The 16,784-nt window shown below is 45.9% G+C and overlaps 2 protein-coding genes across 3 annotated transcripts; one reads left to right on the top strand and one right to left on the bottom strand.

Moving 5' to 3' along the window:
- Positions 1 to 2,279: 2,279 nt before the first annotated feature.
- On the top strand, positions 2,280 to 9,518 carry tnfsf10 (TNF superfamily member 10). Of its 2 annotated transcripts, XM_028432614.1 has the most exons (7): positions 2,280 to 2,487; positions 3,238 to 3,363; positions 5,539 to 5,584; positions 5,667 to 5,783; positions 5,877 to 6,121; positions 6,469 to 6,689; positions 9,488 to 9,518. In XM_028432614.1, exons 1-6 carry the CDS (start codon positions 2,380 to 2,382, stop codon positions 6,676 to 6,678), a joined length of 852 nt encoding a protein of 283 aa, XP_028288415.1. In that variant the 5' UTR covers positions 2,280 to 2,379; the 3' UTR covers positions 6,679 to 6,689; positions 9,488 to 9,518. The 2 variants fall into 2 exon arrangements, with proteins under 2 accessions (XP_028288415.1, XP_028288414.1); XM_028432613.1 differs by lacking the exon at positions 9,488 to 9,518 and having other exon boundaries at positions 6,469 to 8,307.
- A 1,015-nt stretch (positions 9,519 to 10,533) lies between these two features.
- msl2b (MSL complex subunit 2b) lies at positions 10,534 to 16,784 on the bottom strand. The gene is made up of 4 exons (XM_028432612.1): positions 15,702 to 16,784; positions 15,456 to 15,606; positions 12,496 to 13,874; positions 10,534 to 12,236 (listed from the first exon to the last, which is right to left on the bottom strand). Exons 2-4 carry the CDS (start codon positions 15,595 to 15,597, stop codon positions 11,937 to 11,939), a joined length of 1,821 nt encoding a protein of 606 aa, XP_028288413.1. The 5' UTR covers positions 15,598 to 15,606; positions 15,702 to 16,784; the 3' UTR covers positions 10,534 to 11,936.

The following is a 16,784-nucleotide window of genomic DNA, read 5'->3' as shown; positions in this document are numbered from 1 at the left end:
ATGTGGAAAAGTTCTCCATTAAACGAAATTATACCCAGAATAAAATAAAATAAAATAAAAACCCAAAATAACACAGGAACACATGGCTGTGACAGGATCCAAAGAGTTACTCGGTCCAGCTCTCACAGGCTGCACATCAGCCAGACAACACTTCCACAAAGCACAGTAACACACAAGACTTTAGATTTTCCTTTAGAAACCCATAACGCAGCCGAAGCGATATTTGTTTCATCCTTTAACTCTGATTTATTGTGTGCAGCTTGTAAACCTTGAACAGCCCAGTCATTAAAGTAGAGCTAGTTTCTATTGTTATAAAACCACCAAGGGGGTCATGTAACAGTAAAGCAGGACTATGGGCTGTTTGCACAAATTACATATTAGGGATTTTTTTTTAAAGGTGGTGAATTTTACAAAAATCTGATGGAGTGAGACAGTGGAGGAAAAGACTTTTAAGAAAGAAAGAACTTTGGACAAAGAGAGTGAGAGAGGCAGTGAAGGCTGAGGGGAGTTTGGAAGGCGACTGAGGCAGGAGGGAGTTGACTTCGCGTGGGAGTCGGTCAGCTCTCCCCTTCGTATCCCTATCAAAACTTGGCTGCCATTCAGAAATACACTCAGGCTGTCTGTTAGAGCCTGTATTCATCACAAAGGGAGGTCTAAAGACACATTATGTGGAGTTAAAGCTCGATCTCATGGTAAAGATTTATTCCAGGGTGAGAGATGCCTCCTTGTTGGGGTGAGACGTGTCGCCCCACCGGGTGCATCTCCTGAATGACTGAATGTAGGTGATGAAACCAAGTGGGCGTGCGACAGATTATTCACATCTGGCTCTGTAGCCTGTAGTTGGAGATGCTCTGAACATTTTCTGCTGCTCACTCTGTTACCCCCAGCAGGCCCTGCAGAGGCGTATAGCGTTGGAGTGTAACCTAAGCAGGGAGCGAGCCTCCCGGGGGATGGCGGGCGTACAAGCCAGATTGAGGCCAGATGTTGCAGATGCAGGAACAACCCAACAGGACGAGGATCCATTTATAGGCTCAGCCAGCCTCAATGCACAGCAGCATATTGATAGTAACAGGACAGAACTGACGGCCATGCTTGACTGCTCCCTTTGTATTAACCCTTCATCCTTCAGCCTTTAATACTTTGTAAAGACGACCACGCTGACATCATATATAAGTGAAATTCTCCACCTCAGATAGAAAAGGATCATCATTTTGATATCATGGCTGCTGTAGACCACTTCCTGGGGGTCCAAGGTGCCAGTTTTTACACAGACATTATAATTTGCTCCATAACTGCTGGATTAAATAAGAGCAATATAATCTGAAAATCCCTGCTTTGGCACAGACTCCTGATCCCACCCTGTACAGAAATCTAATATATAACATATGTCCATCTATATACAGAGAGAAATTGCCATACATTTTATATATATATATAGACACAGAAACATAGATATGTGACCCAGATGTAAATATGAATATATGAAAGGGTTAATAAATGCACATGTGTATGATCATATATATTTTGGACCTTCAATATATGTACACATATTACATTCATGGTCTAGGAACATTCAGTCTCTTTTGATTGATTGTTTCAGAGAATATATCAAAGCAGGGCTCGGTTTTTAAAGCATACTGCACCGAGCGGGGCAGAAGGACATGAAGTAGCATTCTTTGGCCTCCTGTATGGATGCAGCCATGATGAGTGATGAGGAACGTCATGCTTTGGTTATGCAGCCTGATAAAGACGAGGCTCCATGAAGCCAGCTTCCAAGAATCATACAGGTCAGATATCTGCCCATAGAAACACATGTATCAGTGTGTCCTCTAATGTCCCTATACCACAGTATGTAAGTCTGGATAAAGCAGTTTATAAAGACACAGCAGGAATGTCCTTTATTCTAAAAAGTGTATGATGTGGTCTCAGAGAGCACATGGAACCTCTGGAGCCGGTTTATGTTTTCCCTGAGAAAGCCATTCACTGCAGGGGAAACAATGATGTCTCCACATCAGTTTAATAAAGGTCCTGTGAGCAGGTTTTAGAGGCTGAGCTGGTGTCCGAGGTGTTAGTTGTTTCTCACGGTGACGCGTGGAAAACAGATGTGCAGCACAGATATGAGCTCACAATAAACTAGAAGGCTATCTGTGTTTGTTCAGCGCATGAACGAAACAATAATCTGCAGCAGAAATTCAAAGAGTGAAAAAGCTCTTGTTCTTAGGCCGGCCCCGCCCCCTCTTCCTCCTCCTCCTCCTCCCCCTGCTTGCAGGGGACGGAGGGTAGAAGTTAAGGAGTCAGCTCTCTGCCATTGTTCTTCTTGGAAGTTGGGCCACGGGACGGGACACGCTGCTGGGGTATACCGGACGGCGGTCTGTCGTTATGACGGGCTCCGGTCCGAAGCTCGGGGTCTTGCTGCTGGTGGCGGTTCTGCTGCAGACTGTGGTCGTCACCATCACCGTGCTGCACTTCACCACGGCTTTAAACTCGGTAAGGAAAAAAAAAAGTCAAAAAAAGTTTGGCCTTGAAGGAGTGGAGACGCGCGCGCGGAGGCTTTTTACGCATCGCCATGCGTTGCGCACCGCGAGGAGGGCGCGCAGCAGACACGCCAGGGTTACTCTTGATGTTGACTTTGACGTCATCAGTGTAGTTATCACACATCTTAAATGTGATGCTGACAGTTTGTGATGTTGATCTGCTGCTGCGCTCCAGAGCACAAGTAGACTAATGTGTTTTTGTGTGTGTGTGTTGTTGTTGCACAAAGTAATGCAGGCCACACACTGTAAGCTGCTTCATGTTACAGTCAATCAGTTCTGCACAATGCAACTCAGTGCAAACACACACAGACACACACACACACATTACTGTTCAGTAGGAAGTAAAGAAAAGCAAAGGTGTCTGCAGCTATTCTTTATGATGCACTGGTTATCAGGAAGAGTTTCACAGAGCTGTGTGTGTGTGTGTGTGTGTGTGTGTGTGTGTGAGTCCTTTGCTTACCTGGATTGGGTCCAGTTCCACTCTCAGTCTGTGTTTACAGTAATCAATCATTAACTCAGATAACATGAAGCAGCAATATGTGGGAAATAGAAATCTAAACAGACACATGCCAAGAGTGTGTTGACATTTTTCTCCCAAAAGTGTATGATTATCCAAACAACAAGAGTGCAGGAGATGAATTACCTTTGTTGGGAATGTTTGCTGAGGAGACTGAAGAGTTTGCTTCATGCACTTCTCGCACAGATGAAGGAGACCTTCGCCAGGAGCAGTGTTTCCTGTCTGACGGGCGCTGACCTGCAGAGCATCACGGCCGTGCGGGGGGACCCGTGCTGGCAGGTCACTCAGCAGCTTCACCTGCTCATTGAGAAGGTACAGCATCAGAACGTATCCACTCAAGTCTGAATGACAAATGCACGCACAGTTTTTTTTGGCTGATCAGAATTGAATTGGTTGGGCCTGCTGCTGCTGAGAGATCAGGAACTAACTTTTCCTGGCCTGCTCTGCATCAAAACTCCCCCACCCACTGGATGTTGGAGACATTACTAATCCCCCTACACTTCAGCTGCAGAGGCTAACACAATGCCGACAAAGAAAATGTTACCGAAGTTTTATGGTTATTTTTTATTATTGTGTCTCTTATGTAACCACCCCCCCCCCCCCCCCCCCCCCCATGATGAGGAACATTTATTTTTTTGTTGGTGAAATAAAATCCATGCTGTTTAGGCTAAAGCTCCAATTAATGATTAATTATGTTAATAATATAAATTATTATTTTGTTTTCATGGAGATCTGTTCTCCGTGAGATGGATATAGAATAATGCTAGAGGTTGGCTGAAGTCATCATTATCATCATCATCATTATTATTATTATGCGGGCTTCCTGTGACCAGAAACATGCTGAAATGATCCAGATCACTGTCTGCAGACGCACAATGAGCTCCTTCATAGCTGAAGATGTGATGTGATCCTGCGTGGTTTAATCAGCACAGGAATGCATTCACCTGCTGCCCTGTGCATGCTCGCTCTCTCTCTCTCTCTCTCTCTCTCCCTCACACACACACACACACACACACACACACACACCAAATGCATTCATTTTCATTTCCCTGCTATTTGTGTGTGTTGTTTGTTTTTTGTTCCCTTCTCTCTTGACTTGGCTGGTTGCTTAAATTTAGTTCAGAATAAAAACAAATTTCTGGCACAGCTTGGCCCAGTGTTTGGTTTGTGCCCAGGATGCACAGTGAATATATATAGCTGCAGGTCCACTAACAAAAATGACCCTTTACTACTTCAGTTACTAGTACAAATGCATTTACCAAGCAGGTATAGAAACAAAAGAATATCGTATGCAGACATGCTGCTAGCTTTAATGCTAACCTCACCCATGAGGCTCTTGGTGGTCGTAGCAAGAGGCTTTCTGATCCTGTCTGGATCGCAGCTGATGCTACAGGTTTCATTGATAAGTCTGGGCTGACACTAGGTGGCAGCAGAGGGCTTGCAATACCAGCGCCGACCACAGAGTGCTGTCTGTATTTTCACATAAAAAGGCTAGGCACACTCAGTGTTTGGTCAAGCTCACTTTTAATTTAGCATGTTAGCAGGCTACGATTTACGCTAAGGCTGATTGTGACATCATTCAGTTTGCAGCTGTGTAAACCACAGCAACATGTACAGTTTGACATGCGTATTTTAAGGCTTCACGCAGGTACTAGGATCCATTGCCAGGGGGACGTGATTGTTTGCAAGGTGGTTCTGGTGGAGAAAGTCCTGGAATCACTTCTAAATTGATCATCAAGACCCAAATAAAAGAGAGCTCAGATAAACCTTACTGCTGATGAGCCACTCATCTGCTTCTAAACATGCAATAACCGCCAAAAAAGATCTGACCAGACGGACTCAATCTGAGTTTCTTGTGTATCACCAGTGGGAGACCTGATGCAGATAGATTTACTGTAGCGTTTAATGGAACTGTCTGGGAGACTGTAGTTAAAGTCCTTCCTCCGCTCTTAGAACACCTCATGAGTCATGGTGCTCACACAGACTGCATGCAGGTAAATTCACTTCATGCATATGTTTTCTTTTACTGGCCCCCCAAGTTATTGCTGAAGCTGTAAAAATATTTTCAGACAGAAAAATCATTAACCTCTGCAACCTCTGCTGGCGACCCAACAGAACTGCAACAACACTGCTGAAACTCCTGCTACACAACTTTACCTGTACCCGTTATTAGCTGATGATATCGTGTGGGGGAAAAGTCTCGTCTCCGTGTGTGGATGCCTTACAGAGCCCCTCTTAAACGTCTTGAATCCAAGTCTACAAAATCATTTTGGCAGTGGTCAACATTTAATTGTACAAAGGAACGTAAAACACGTAGAAGGGGAAGAGGGGTTGATTTTCAGGGGAGGATCTGTTACCAGCCTGAACATGAAGGCTCCTTTTTATTCACTGGAGCAAACTCCCTGATCCTGATGTCAGCACATTTCCAGGGTCTGTGGGTCACTGATGAGTTCCTGAATTAGTGTGTTTTTGCTGTTTTCTCTGCAGTCTCTGTCTCAGCGTTACCAGAGGCAGATTTCATCAGCAGTGAGAGGTAAGAAAACACACACACACACACACACGGACCTTTACAGCTAGTAATGTGCGTTAATGTCATCCGTCTTCCTCCATGTTAGATGAAGTCTCCCGCGTACTGCCCTCTCTTGTGATGGAGGACAAGGGTTCCCCTCGCCCTAAAGTCGCAGCTCACGTCACCGGCAGCTTTGTGCCCAAACCGGAGCGAGACGGTGGAGGTGAAACTGAAGTCTAATTGATCCTCTATTTTAAAAAAAACCTGATTTGACTTTGGACTTTATTTTGAAATGTTTTCTATTTATTTGCCTCAGCTCCAGTCTCTGCTGGTCGACGAGTTCAAGGCCAGAAAATCTCATGGTGGGAGGGGCAGAAGGGACTGGCCTTTCTCCAGGACGTCCAGCTGGTGGACGGGGAGCTGGTGGTGCCTCAGGCCGGTCTCTACTACGTCTACGCCCAGACGTACTTCAGACACACCCACTCCCTGGAAGAGGAGGGTGAGGACGGAGAGGAGGCCGAGGACAGGGGGAGACCCCTGCTGCAGTACGTCTATAAAAAGGTGAGAGACGCTTTCAGTCTGTGTGTTTGGTTTGACCGGTCTTCCATTTTCTTCCACTTTGCTTTGGCTTGAGTAAGATTTTGTTTTGGCACGGATTCAACACAACAAAGCTCCAGCGTCAGAAGAAAAATTGCTTGGCACAACTTTTCAGCAAACTTATGTTTTTAGTTTGCACTGAACAGCACAGACTGATGACTCACAGGAGAGTGTGTTAGTGGCCTCTGAGTCTCCACTCTAATGTGAATCCAGACAGTGAGTGTGTGCCGTGTCCGTCACAGCATCTCAGATATCAGAAAAATACAGCTGACCATCAAAGGTTGACTAAACACCTCCTTTTCCCCCACCAGGTGAGCTCCTACCCGGTTCCCATCCTGCTGATGAAGACGAGCCGCACCTCCTGCTGGTCTCGCGGCTCCCAGTTCTCGCTGCACTCCGCCCACCAGGGAGGGCTGTTCCCGCTCAGCACGGGCGACCGCCTGTTTGTCACCGTGACCAACGCCTCTGCTGTGGACATGGACGAGAAGAGCAGCTTCTTCGGGGCCTTTCTCATCAGCTAGAGGCTCAGCAGGTGGGCAGAGTGAAAGACTGCGACAGCGACTCATGTGGAATTCTTTCCTTTTTTTCCACAAAGTTTGACAACACTGGTTTTGTATGTAGAGGAGAGACTGATGTGTATGTGCGTGACCAATTGAAATTCAACAGATGTTCGATCCGAGTGTGTAGATGTACATACCTGATTTGATTTTCTCTACTGTGTTGTGTCTCAGCTGCTTCCAGGATAGGCTTACAAGCTGACCTAGACTCGAGCCAACTGTCACTCAAGAGTAGCCCCGCCCCTTAATTCTGCATCACTATAAACCCTAATCTAATTTAATTTCTGCTGTAAAGTCAGACATTTTAGTATAGAGGTCTTTGAGGACCGACTCACATTTGTATCCATCCTCAAGTGGCCGTGTGAGGAACTGCCATTTTCGACCTCATCAGCCTCGTAGGGTGCCTAAACACAACATATACGAAGCAATTCTTTGCTAAACTGTGTACGTTTGAATGACAGCTATTATACGTAGCATAGCATGTAGCATCAAATTATCATTTCATTCAGTTCGGATGAAAAATCCTTTTAGATCATTCAAATTGACATTTTCTATGCTGTTCAAACATTGTAGGCTACAACACACACGATTTCTGCCCTCTAGTGGAGACATGAGGATTAGCAGTTTACAATTTCAGATACAACACTACTTTTTTTGTACAAAACTTGGTAATTTCAGTCCAGATAAGTGATAACTAAATGTTCTAAAGTAAATCTCTGGATATATGTTTGCTTCAAAGATGTAAATATTGTTCTATAATTTGTGTATTTTATTTTTCTAACAAGCCTTTAAACATGGATTCTGGAGCTCTTCATGTTCCTGCTGTCAGACAGCAGTAGCATAAACTTAAAAAAACAAGACAATTACTGATTGTGGACACCTTTTCATCACACTTCCTGTTGTCAACCATATTTTAAAAAGAAATAGTTCATTATTTCATGAGTTTAACAGTAACTTTGGAAGACTGTTGCTTACATATCAGACTTTGTGGTGTGCTTTTGTTGGCGGCGGCACCACAGTCTCTCCTTCTGCTGTCAGTCTTCCAAGATGTTGGCTCCTCCACTGTAACATTTTATCCAAGTGGTGCATTAAACACTCCCAAACGGTTGGTATTCATGTTATGTTGGATCAACTGCAGATGTGACTCTCAGACTTTGAGAACAATCGCTCAGGTCTGCATCCACACAGCAGAAAAATGCTGCTTTCAGCCCTGTTGTTTCCCACATGTTGTTTGAGCTGTTGTAGTGAACACTGCAGCAAATAATACAAAAACAAGGCTTTTCCAACATGACATGAACACAACATTCACTGCAGAACGTCTTTAAACGCACCTTGTGCTAAATTTAAGATGAATGTGCAAATATTTAAAAAAACTAAATTTACTTAAGTGATAGGAGAAAACAGTCTCATGTGAATTACCTTAGGCTCCACAGTCTGCCAGTCTTTGTCTGCTGGAGTTGGAACACCTGAGGGATACAACTACAATCAGGATGTGTAACAAACAAAATCCATTCATCAGACAAATTATAACAAAATGTGAATGTAAATAAGTGTTTGTGTAAATATGTGAAATAAATTCACTGTAAAACTGCAGCTTCTGCCTTTTTTGTGCAGAATATGGACGTTATTTGGACTACACTTAATACTGAGGCAAATTAAACAGTCACATACCTATCAGAGGCATTGACAGCACCGCCCCCTGCAGGCCAACGGCAAGGAGTTCTGTGCAGCTTTTAAAGCTATTCTTCTACATAAGTTTGTAACAGTAGTTATTACCAACAAAACATAAATAAAACAAAAATATTTAGTTATATTTAGTTAATACAAAAGTTTTAGAACCAGAAAACATGCTGTAGTCTGATCACGATTCCCTTCTGGCTCTAAAACCTTTAAATTCTGGCAAATAAACGGTATTTCGATGTCAACCTGAAACTTAAGTGTGGTTGCAAAAAGTAATAAAAGCACATGTAAAGCCATGAAAAACAGGATATTTCAAGGTGTGTTATAACTCCTGATGATACATACACTCAACAAAAATATAAACGCAACACTTTTGTTTTTGCTCCCATGTTTCATGAGAAGGACTTGAAGATCTAAACTTCATTCCAGATACACAATATTACCATTCCTCTCAAACATTGTTCACAAATCTGTCTAAATGTGTGATAGTGAGCACTTCTGCTTTGCTGAGATAATCCATCCCACCTCACAGGTGTGCCACATCAAGATGCTGATCTGACATCATGATTAGTGCACAGGTGTACCTCAAACTGCCCACAATAAAAGGCCACCCTGAAATGTGCATTTTGTTTCTGCTTTATTGGCGGTCTGGGGACTCAGAACCAGTCAGTATCTGGTGTGACCACCATTTGCCTCATGCAGTGCAACACATCTTCTTCGCATAGAGTTTATCAGATTGTCTATTGTGGCCTGTGGAATGTTGGTCCACTCCTCTTCAATGGCTGTGTGAAGTTGCTGGATATTAGTGGGAACTGGTGCACGCTGTCGTATACGCTGGTCAAGCACATCCCAAACATGTTCAATGGGTGACATGTCCGGTGAGTATGCTGGCCATGCAAGAACTGGGACATTTTCAGCTTCCAAGAATTGTGTACAGATCCTTGCAACATGGGGCCGTGCATTATCTTGCTGAAACATGAGGTGATGTTCATGGATGTATGGCACAACAATGGGCCTCAGGATCTCATCCCGGTATCTCTGTGCATTCAAAATGCCATCAATAAAATGCACCTGTGTTCTTCGTCCATAACAGATGCCTGCCCATACCATGACCCCACCACCACCATGGGCCACTCGATCCACAACATTGACATCAGCAAAGCGCTCACCCACACGACGCCACACACGCTGTCTGCCATCTGCACACACATCTGAACAATGTAAACCGAGATTCATCCGTGAAGAGAACACCTCTCCAACGTGCTAGACGCCATCGAATGTGAGCATTTGCCCACTCAAGTCTGTTACGGCGACGATCTGGAGTCAGGTTAAGACCCCGATGAGGACGACGAGCATGCAGTTGAGCTTCCCTGAGACGGTTTCTGACAGTTTGTGCAGAAATTGTTTGGTTATGCAAACCAATTGTTTCAGCAGCTGTCTGAGTGGCTGGTCTCAGACGATCTCGGAGGTGAACCTGCTGGATGTGGAGGTCCTGGGCTGGTGTGGTTACTCGTGGTCTGCGGTTGTGAGGCCGGTTGGATGTACTGCCATATTCTCTGAAACGCCTTTGGAGACGGCTTATGGTGGAGAAATGAACATTCAATGCACGAGCAACAGATCTGGTTGACATTCCTGCTGTCAGCATGCCAATTGCACGCTCCCTCAATGCTTGTGGCATCTGTGGCATTTTGCTGTGAGACAAAACTGCACATTTCAGGGTGGCCTTTTATTGTGGGCAGTTTAAGGTACACCTGTGCACTAATCATGATGTCAGATCAGCATCTTGATGTGGCACACCTGTGAGGTGGGATGGATTATCTCAGCAAAGCAGAAGTGCTCACTATCACACATTTAGACAGATTTGTGAACAATGTTTGAGAGGAATGGTAATATTGTGTATCTGGAATGAAGTTTAGATCTTCAAGTCCATCTCATGAAACATGGGAGCAAAAACAAAAGTGTTGCGTTTATATTTTTGTTGAGTGTAATAAATCCTACAACATCAAGTCCTGCGCTGCCCTCTAGTACCAAACTGCTGCACTGCAGTCAGGATCAAACCAGGCTGAAATCAGTGATGCATCCAAACAAAAATCACACAACACTTGTAAAGTTTTTGATTTTCTTTCTTTTTTGTGGAAATATGTTACAGTTATATTACAGGTATTTAAATGCCCAGAGGGAGAACAAAATCTGTTTGGAGACACCAGAAACTAACACTAAGAAGACGGCAACTTAACCAACACAGAACAGTCCAGATCGGATCGACAACAGGCGGAGCTGGCAAAACTGATGCCCAACATGTAACCTATGTTAGGAGACGTCCAATAAATACTGCAAATGTTGTTAACCCAAGTCATTGACAAGAACAGAACAGGGGGAAAACAAAACAAAGGACGAGGAAAACAGGTATGCTCTCCTTCTTTGAGTCATTTGTAGTCTTTAGCAGCAGGTGTGTAGCTTCCAGAAACCAAAGTATTTGTGAAAAACAGTGCGGCGGGCCTGCAGTCAACCAGAGGTTTTAACACCAGTAATAACAGATCGGAGAAGTGGTGGTTTGAAGCTGTGTGTGGCCAGTGTAAAAAAAATGCTTAACACAAGAGTACACAGATGATAAACAGAGTAACTCCTGACATCAAACATCCAGCCAGGAAAAGAAGCGTCATCTCCCAGCCCGTCCAAAGTGGACCATTTGGCCAGTTCAATACATGTTTACATGTGTACAACATGTTGTGATAATGTTTGGTAGTGTATAAACATTCAACAAAATCAAATATGGGTGGTGGTTAAATTCACATCCCAGGTCTTCAGCTTATATCAGAAAGTTATTATTTCTTTATTTCTTCGGAGAGTTTAGGTTCATATTATTTTATAGAGTTTCTAAAATACCATCTTTTACCAGTGTGAAAATGTTCTGGTTGAAAGCAGATCTGCCCCTGCACTGGCTTCCATTGGTTTTACCGTAACTTATAAAATATATCATAAAATGTCCTCTTAAATGGAAACTGATCCATGTACAAAAAGTTCTTTCATTTATATAAATTACACCAGTCTCTGATGATGATGTCTCCAGTCCTGCTAATAAGGTTCATCTCCAAACCAAACCCTTACTACCCTCATACACACACACTCTCACATGCACACACACACACACACACACACACACACACACACACACACACACACACACACAGAGGCGTGACCATGGTCAGCACTCCCGACTTGGCTACACAACATGCTCTACACATTTACCCTTAGCAGAGAAGAAAAAAAAACTATCCCCACTGAAATGAAATCTCTGCACATACAGTAACGCTACATCGCCTTTCTTCTTCTTCTTCTTCTCTATATGCAAGACCACAAGCATGGTGCAGTTTCGGGCACTGGACGGAGGGCGACTCCTCAGCTTCTGCTGGTAACCCTCACTACCGCTTGTCACTGTAGCTGCCTTGTTCTGGCTCCACCACTGCAGGTCCCCGACACGACCCGATGGATGACGCCCAGTAAGCGGGGCGGGGAATGTGCATGACGACAGGGGCAGGACCTCAACAGTCAAACCGCATCTCCAGTGAATCGTCAAAGCCCCGGTTGTCATGCCCCGCCCCCGACAGGAAGGTGGCTGTGACTGGCGCCCCAGTACCCGCGGTGACGTTAAGAAGAGTGCTGCCGGGGGAGCTAGTCGCAGGGCTACGGAGGGCTGCTGCAGTGATACTGGTGAGGTTGATGCCCAGTGTGAGTCGTGTCTGTTCCAAAGCTTTCTCTGGCACGGCGAAGGCCTCCAGCTTCTTCTCTCCGTTGGCCATATAGGAGTTCTGGCAGCCACGGCAGATACAGTCCAGACAAGCCTGAAAACACAAACGACCATAATAACAACAAGGTTTATTTATAATAACAAATGATGCACTCGTTCATAGGATGGGTGGGTGCCTACAAAGAGGTTAAATTAAGCACAGTGGATAAACCTTTGATAGAGAAATGTCTACAGCTCCATTAAAAGTTTATAGGACAACTTCAAGTTATACAGAAATGCAAACAAAGTGTTAAATATAATGAAATTATCCTTTGTGCTATTAAGTCCAGGTTTAGCTCCAGTGCTGCTCTCACCTTGCGATTGGAGTAGCAGGGGCAGCGCTGCCCCCTACAGGTCAATACCGAGGGGTTCTGTGTAGCGCGGCCACACTTGCAGCCCTTCTTTTCCACAGGCTTTTTATACAGTGGCTTCGAGGGGCTGGGTGGGTGTGCCAGGGGGTGTGCGTGAGGGTGTGGGGGTACTCTGTCACGGGGCTGTGCACGGGGCTTAGGGGCCCCTTGCCTGGCCTTCGTGTAAGCCTTCTTGGAGACCCCGTGGTGCTCAACAGTCTTTTTCAGCGCCTTATTGGACACCAGCACCGTCTTGCCCACCTTTGGGGGGCCGCCATTAGGCACCGGGGCAAGGTGGGGGTGAGGCGTGGCTGCAGGGAACTTAGGCTCCTGTTTGGTGGTGGCACCAGGGTTAGGGTGGAGGGGGGAGCAGTTGGCACCTACTGGGGGCCCTCGTAGCAGGCTGGAAATGGGTAGGGGTTGCACCTTCTCGCTGTCACTTTCCGAGCGGGAGCGCTTGCGGTAGCACCGAGGAGGTACAAAGGGGATGACCATAGAAGGGTGAGGGCAAGGTTGCAGGGAGGGCTGTGGGTGAGGCTGGAGGGGGTGAGGGCTGGGAAGGGAAGGAATGAGGCAGGAGGAGTCCGGGCCAGATGGACAGTGAGGCCCGTTGAGGCTGGACTGGGGTGCAGAAGGGTGGCAGTCTGGCTGGGGGTTGTGCTCAGGTGAGGGGTCAGGGTCAGTGTCTGTCTCCAGAGTCCTAAGCACCTCCTCAACACTCAACAATAAAGGGCCCCCACCATGTTTCAGTTCATCACCAAAGGCGCTGATGTCACAAAGGCCTGCTTCCCCGGTCTCTGTGACGCTCACACACACCGGGATCTCCTCTGAAAAGCTCTCCTGCTTCGCAACACCTCCACCTGTTTCTATGGTGATGGGCTGCAGAGAGTCTGAACTGACAAGGCCGTTACAATCATGCAGTCCATTAATGCTCATGGGGCTGGGCTCCTCCCTCTTTAGCTCCTTCAAAGGTAGAGCTTCATCAGGCTGAACCACCTCTGAGGTGGATGGTGTCTGTGACAGTGCAGCTGAACCTGAAACGTCCTCTGGCTCAGGCTCGCTCTCAGCTAACGTGAGGCCCTCATTGAGGATAGCCTGTAGGTCTGGTGAGTCACTGGCAGCGTTGGCTATGTGTGGAGCAAGTGGGGACTGGGTGATATAGACACAGAGCTTCCTGTAACAGTGGATGAGCAAAGACAGTTGCTTATTTTCCTCAAAGCGGGAATAGTCCTTACACCAGCTACAGGACTGCCTCAGCTGCATCCTCTGACCCTTACAGCCTCGACAGACATAATGCTGACATGATGAGTTGGTGGGAGCGACCGGGTCCTGTAACAGGTTGCCTGAACATATCAGGAGAAGAAAACAAATATAGAATACGTCAATAAATCACACATATCACAGTGCAAAACAGTTCACACTAATGATTAATTCAGGATTCACAGGATGTCAAAACAGCATCACAGTTTAACATCCGCACAGGCATGGCCATAAAATCCTTATCTAACCAACAAATATGCCACAGTGAGTGTGCAAGTCAACCTCTTATCTGTTAAATTATGGCCCATGGCTTTATCTACAGACCCAAAGTTCCTTTTTTCGTGTTTAGACAGCCTTAAGCTGATGTGTATTTGGAAACCTAAACGGTGCTTGGCAAGCTGCCACACTGAATGACAGCTGCTCTTTGAGAGGGGCTTCCTTAGCAACGCTGGCCGCTAGAGAGTGCAGCTGCAGATAGGAAAAAAGGATGAAGGTCCATTCATAAGAAACAACTAATGCTACATGCTCCGCACTGCCTGCAGATCAATCCCACATAACGGCATACAGCGAGTGGATAACATTATGTATTATTTACACCGTGATGATGGATGATGATGCCTCTGACAGCAACACAAACATCACCTTTACCCCTCACTAAAATATAAAAAAAATACACCAGCAATTTATAAATAACCCATGTATCCATCCACTCTCTGAGAGCATAAAAAGGCCAACCAGTTTCTCCTCTATTTGGACATGAAACACAGCAGCAGTGTGTCCACTCGGGAGGGCTAAAAGAAAACCCCTGCATTATGTATGAACAGTGAAAACCATCCATTATATATACATTTAAAATAAATAAAAGTTTACTTGCAAGCAGACCAGCTACATGGCTCCTTGCCAGAATGAAAGACAATTTTGAACTGTATTATCCATAAATATTTAAATACTGTATACAAGATTTTTTCCTCAAGTATCTACCTGGCTTTACCTTTCTGACCATAGATTTTACGTTTTGAGGAAGACGAAAGATTAAGTGCTTCACATCCAGAATGTGAAGGAACTGTTATTCAACACGATAAACAGAGAAACGCCCCGATGCTGCCGAACAGCTCACACAGGGGGGTGTGTCATGATGGGTGTTGCTGAGGATGATGATGCGTTCATGGCACCTCGTAATTTACATTTTTAGGTTTCATAAACATAGTTTAACTGTTTAAATCACCAAAAAGCAAAAGGACCCTTGCAAAGTCTCACAATTTGTTTAACTTAATGTGTGTGAAGAGAGGTTTGGACCTAAAAACAATCCGAGTATCCAAAGTAAAGGCGTTCCTCGTGTATTACAGCCTCTTATTATTGATTACATACATTAAATGTACATGACATGTACCAGCAATAAGGAGTCGCCGCAATATTCATGTTTATATTTCATACACAGCACAGTTAACTGTAGTAGCAGCAACATGAACTCGTAAACTTGTTTACTAGTAGACGATGGTGGACTCTTAGAGCTAGATCTGATATTTCCGACCGTTCGTGAATGCATCACTATTTAAAGGTTGGCTCCCTCTGCACAGCGAAAACAAGGCACGTTACTGAAAACCTCTGAAAACACATCCAAACAGGTGTTTCATTAAATAAAGAGCAGAACCACACACACTCACCGCACACCAGGCAGGACAGGGACTGGCGGAAAAACGGCAGCAGCTTGCAGAGCTCCGCAAGGGCCCGGGGGTCTCGGGGATCGCACTGCAGCACCGAACGGCTCGCGGACACGTAGAGAGAGGTCGCATTCACCGGGTTCATCTCAGCTGCCTGGCCCGGGGATCCAGTAAAGGTGTATTAATACGTTAAAAAGTCACACAGAAATGCACAAAAACCAACCGAATGAGGAGGCAGCAGACCCGCACCTCCGTGTTCAGCGAGGTAAAACGACTGTGTCTGACACGGTGGCTTTGAAGAGAGCATAGATGGAGAGAACGGCTTCAATTCCCCGCCGGTAAATCCAACATGTAGAGCAGCCTGCGTGCAGAGGACTCCCGGTTACACATCCCCAGTCACAGCCGATCCATCCTCAGTGTAAAGCCCCTGCTCGGAAAGCAACGCAGCCGTTGATCGGAGATGTTAAAAGCAGTCACAGGCAGGCTGACCATGCATAGAAATGTCGCTTCACCCACAGCGGTTCGGTTCGTTTCCATACCACGCGTGAGTGGCGATAAACGAGGCGGCGCTCCTTCCTCCGCCGCTGGCCTGTTAGCGTCCCTTGCAGCTGGTTAGCTAGCAGCAGCAGCAGCGGAGCCCGAATTCAAACAGGGGCTTTCGTGGCAACGGTTTGCAACGGTTTCCCGGGATAATTCCATAGTCCGCACAGATGCTGGTCCCGGGTTTTCACGTCGGTCCTGAGCTGGTATCACACGATGCATTAATTATCCCACCCGGGACATCCGTGGCTCTCTTTCAGTAGGCAGTGCAGCCCCAGCAGGCTCGTTATGGTTGTGTTATTGTTCGCAGAGATTCATGGCGGCTCGAAAACAAAACAGGCCGCCCCTGCTTTAAATGGTCCTTTTTGGCGACAGACGCCGACAGCTGCACGTCGATTGAAGAGGAAATGAGTTAAAAAGAAGCCGTGGGTAATAAAATCAACATACGTTTGAACTCCAAAGCTCCTGACGGTGTAAAGAAAAACCAGCCAGTGGAAGCACCGGGCTCTGGTGACGGTGCTATCCGCCTGAGCTGCACCGGAAAGCCGGCTACAAAAAGCAGGCCGCTTCCCACTTCACGGGATTAGCGGCAGTCTGTCGCTGCCTGTGCTCACCTAGGAGGGAAAGTGCAGGGAAACCAACGAGTTAGCAGAAAATATGTCCCCCCGCAGCTTCTGGCAGACCCCCGGAGAGTCAGCGACCACCGAAAGCAAAATATTTCCCTAATTGTGTACCTGGCTATCGTTAGCCGCGGAGTATTCCTCATACCTCCCGTTGCTTTTCCACACACAA

This window comes from Parambassis ranga, chromosome 20 (assembly GCF_900634625.1).
Source record: "Parambassis ranga chromosome 20, fParRan2.1, whole genome shotgun sequence".
Taxonomy (NCBI): Eukaryota; Metazoa; Chordata; class Actinopteri; family Ambassidae; genus Parambassis; species Parambassis ranga.
The sequence above is the reverse complement of the archived record's forward strand: the minus strand, read 5'-3'. Positions and strand labels throughout refer to the sequence as shown.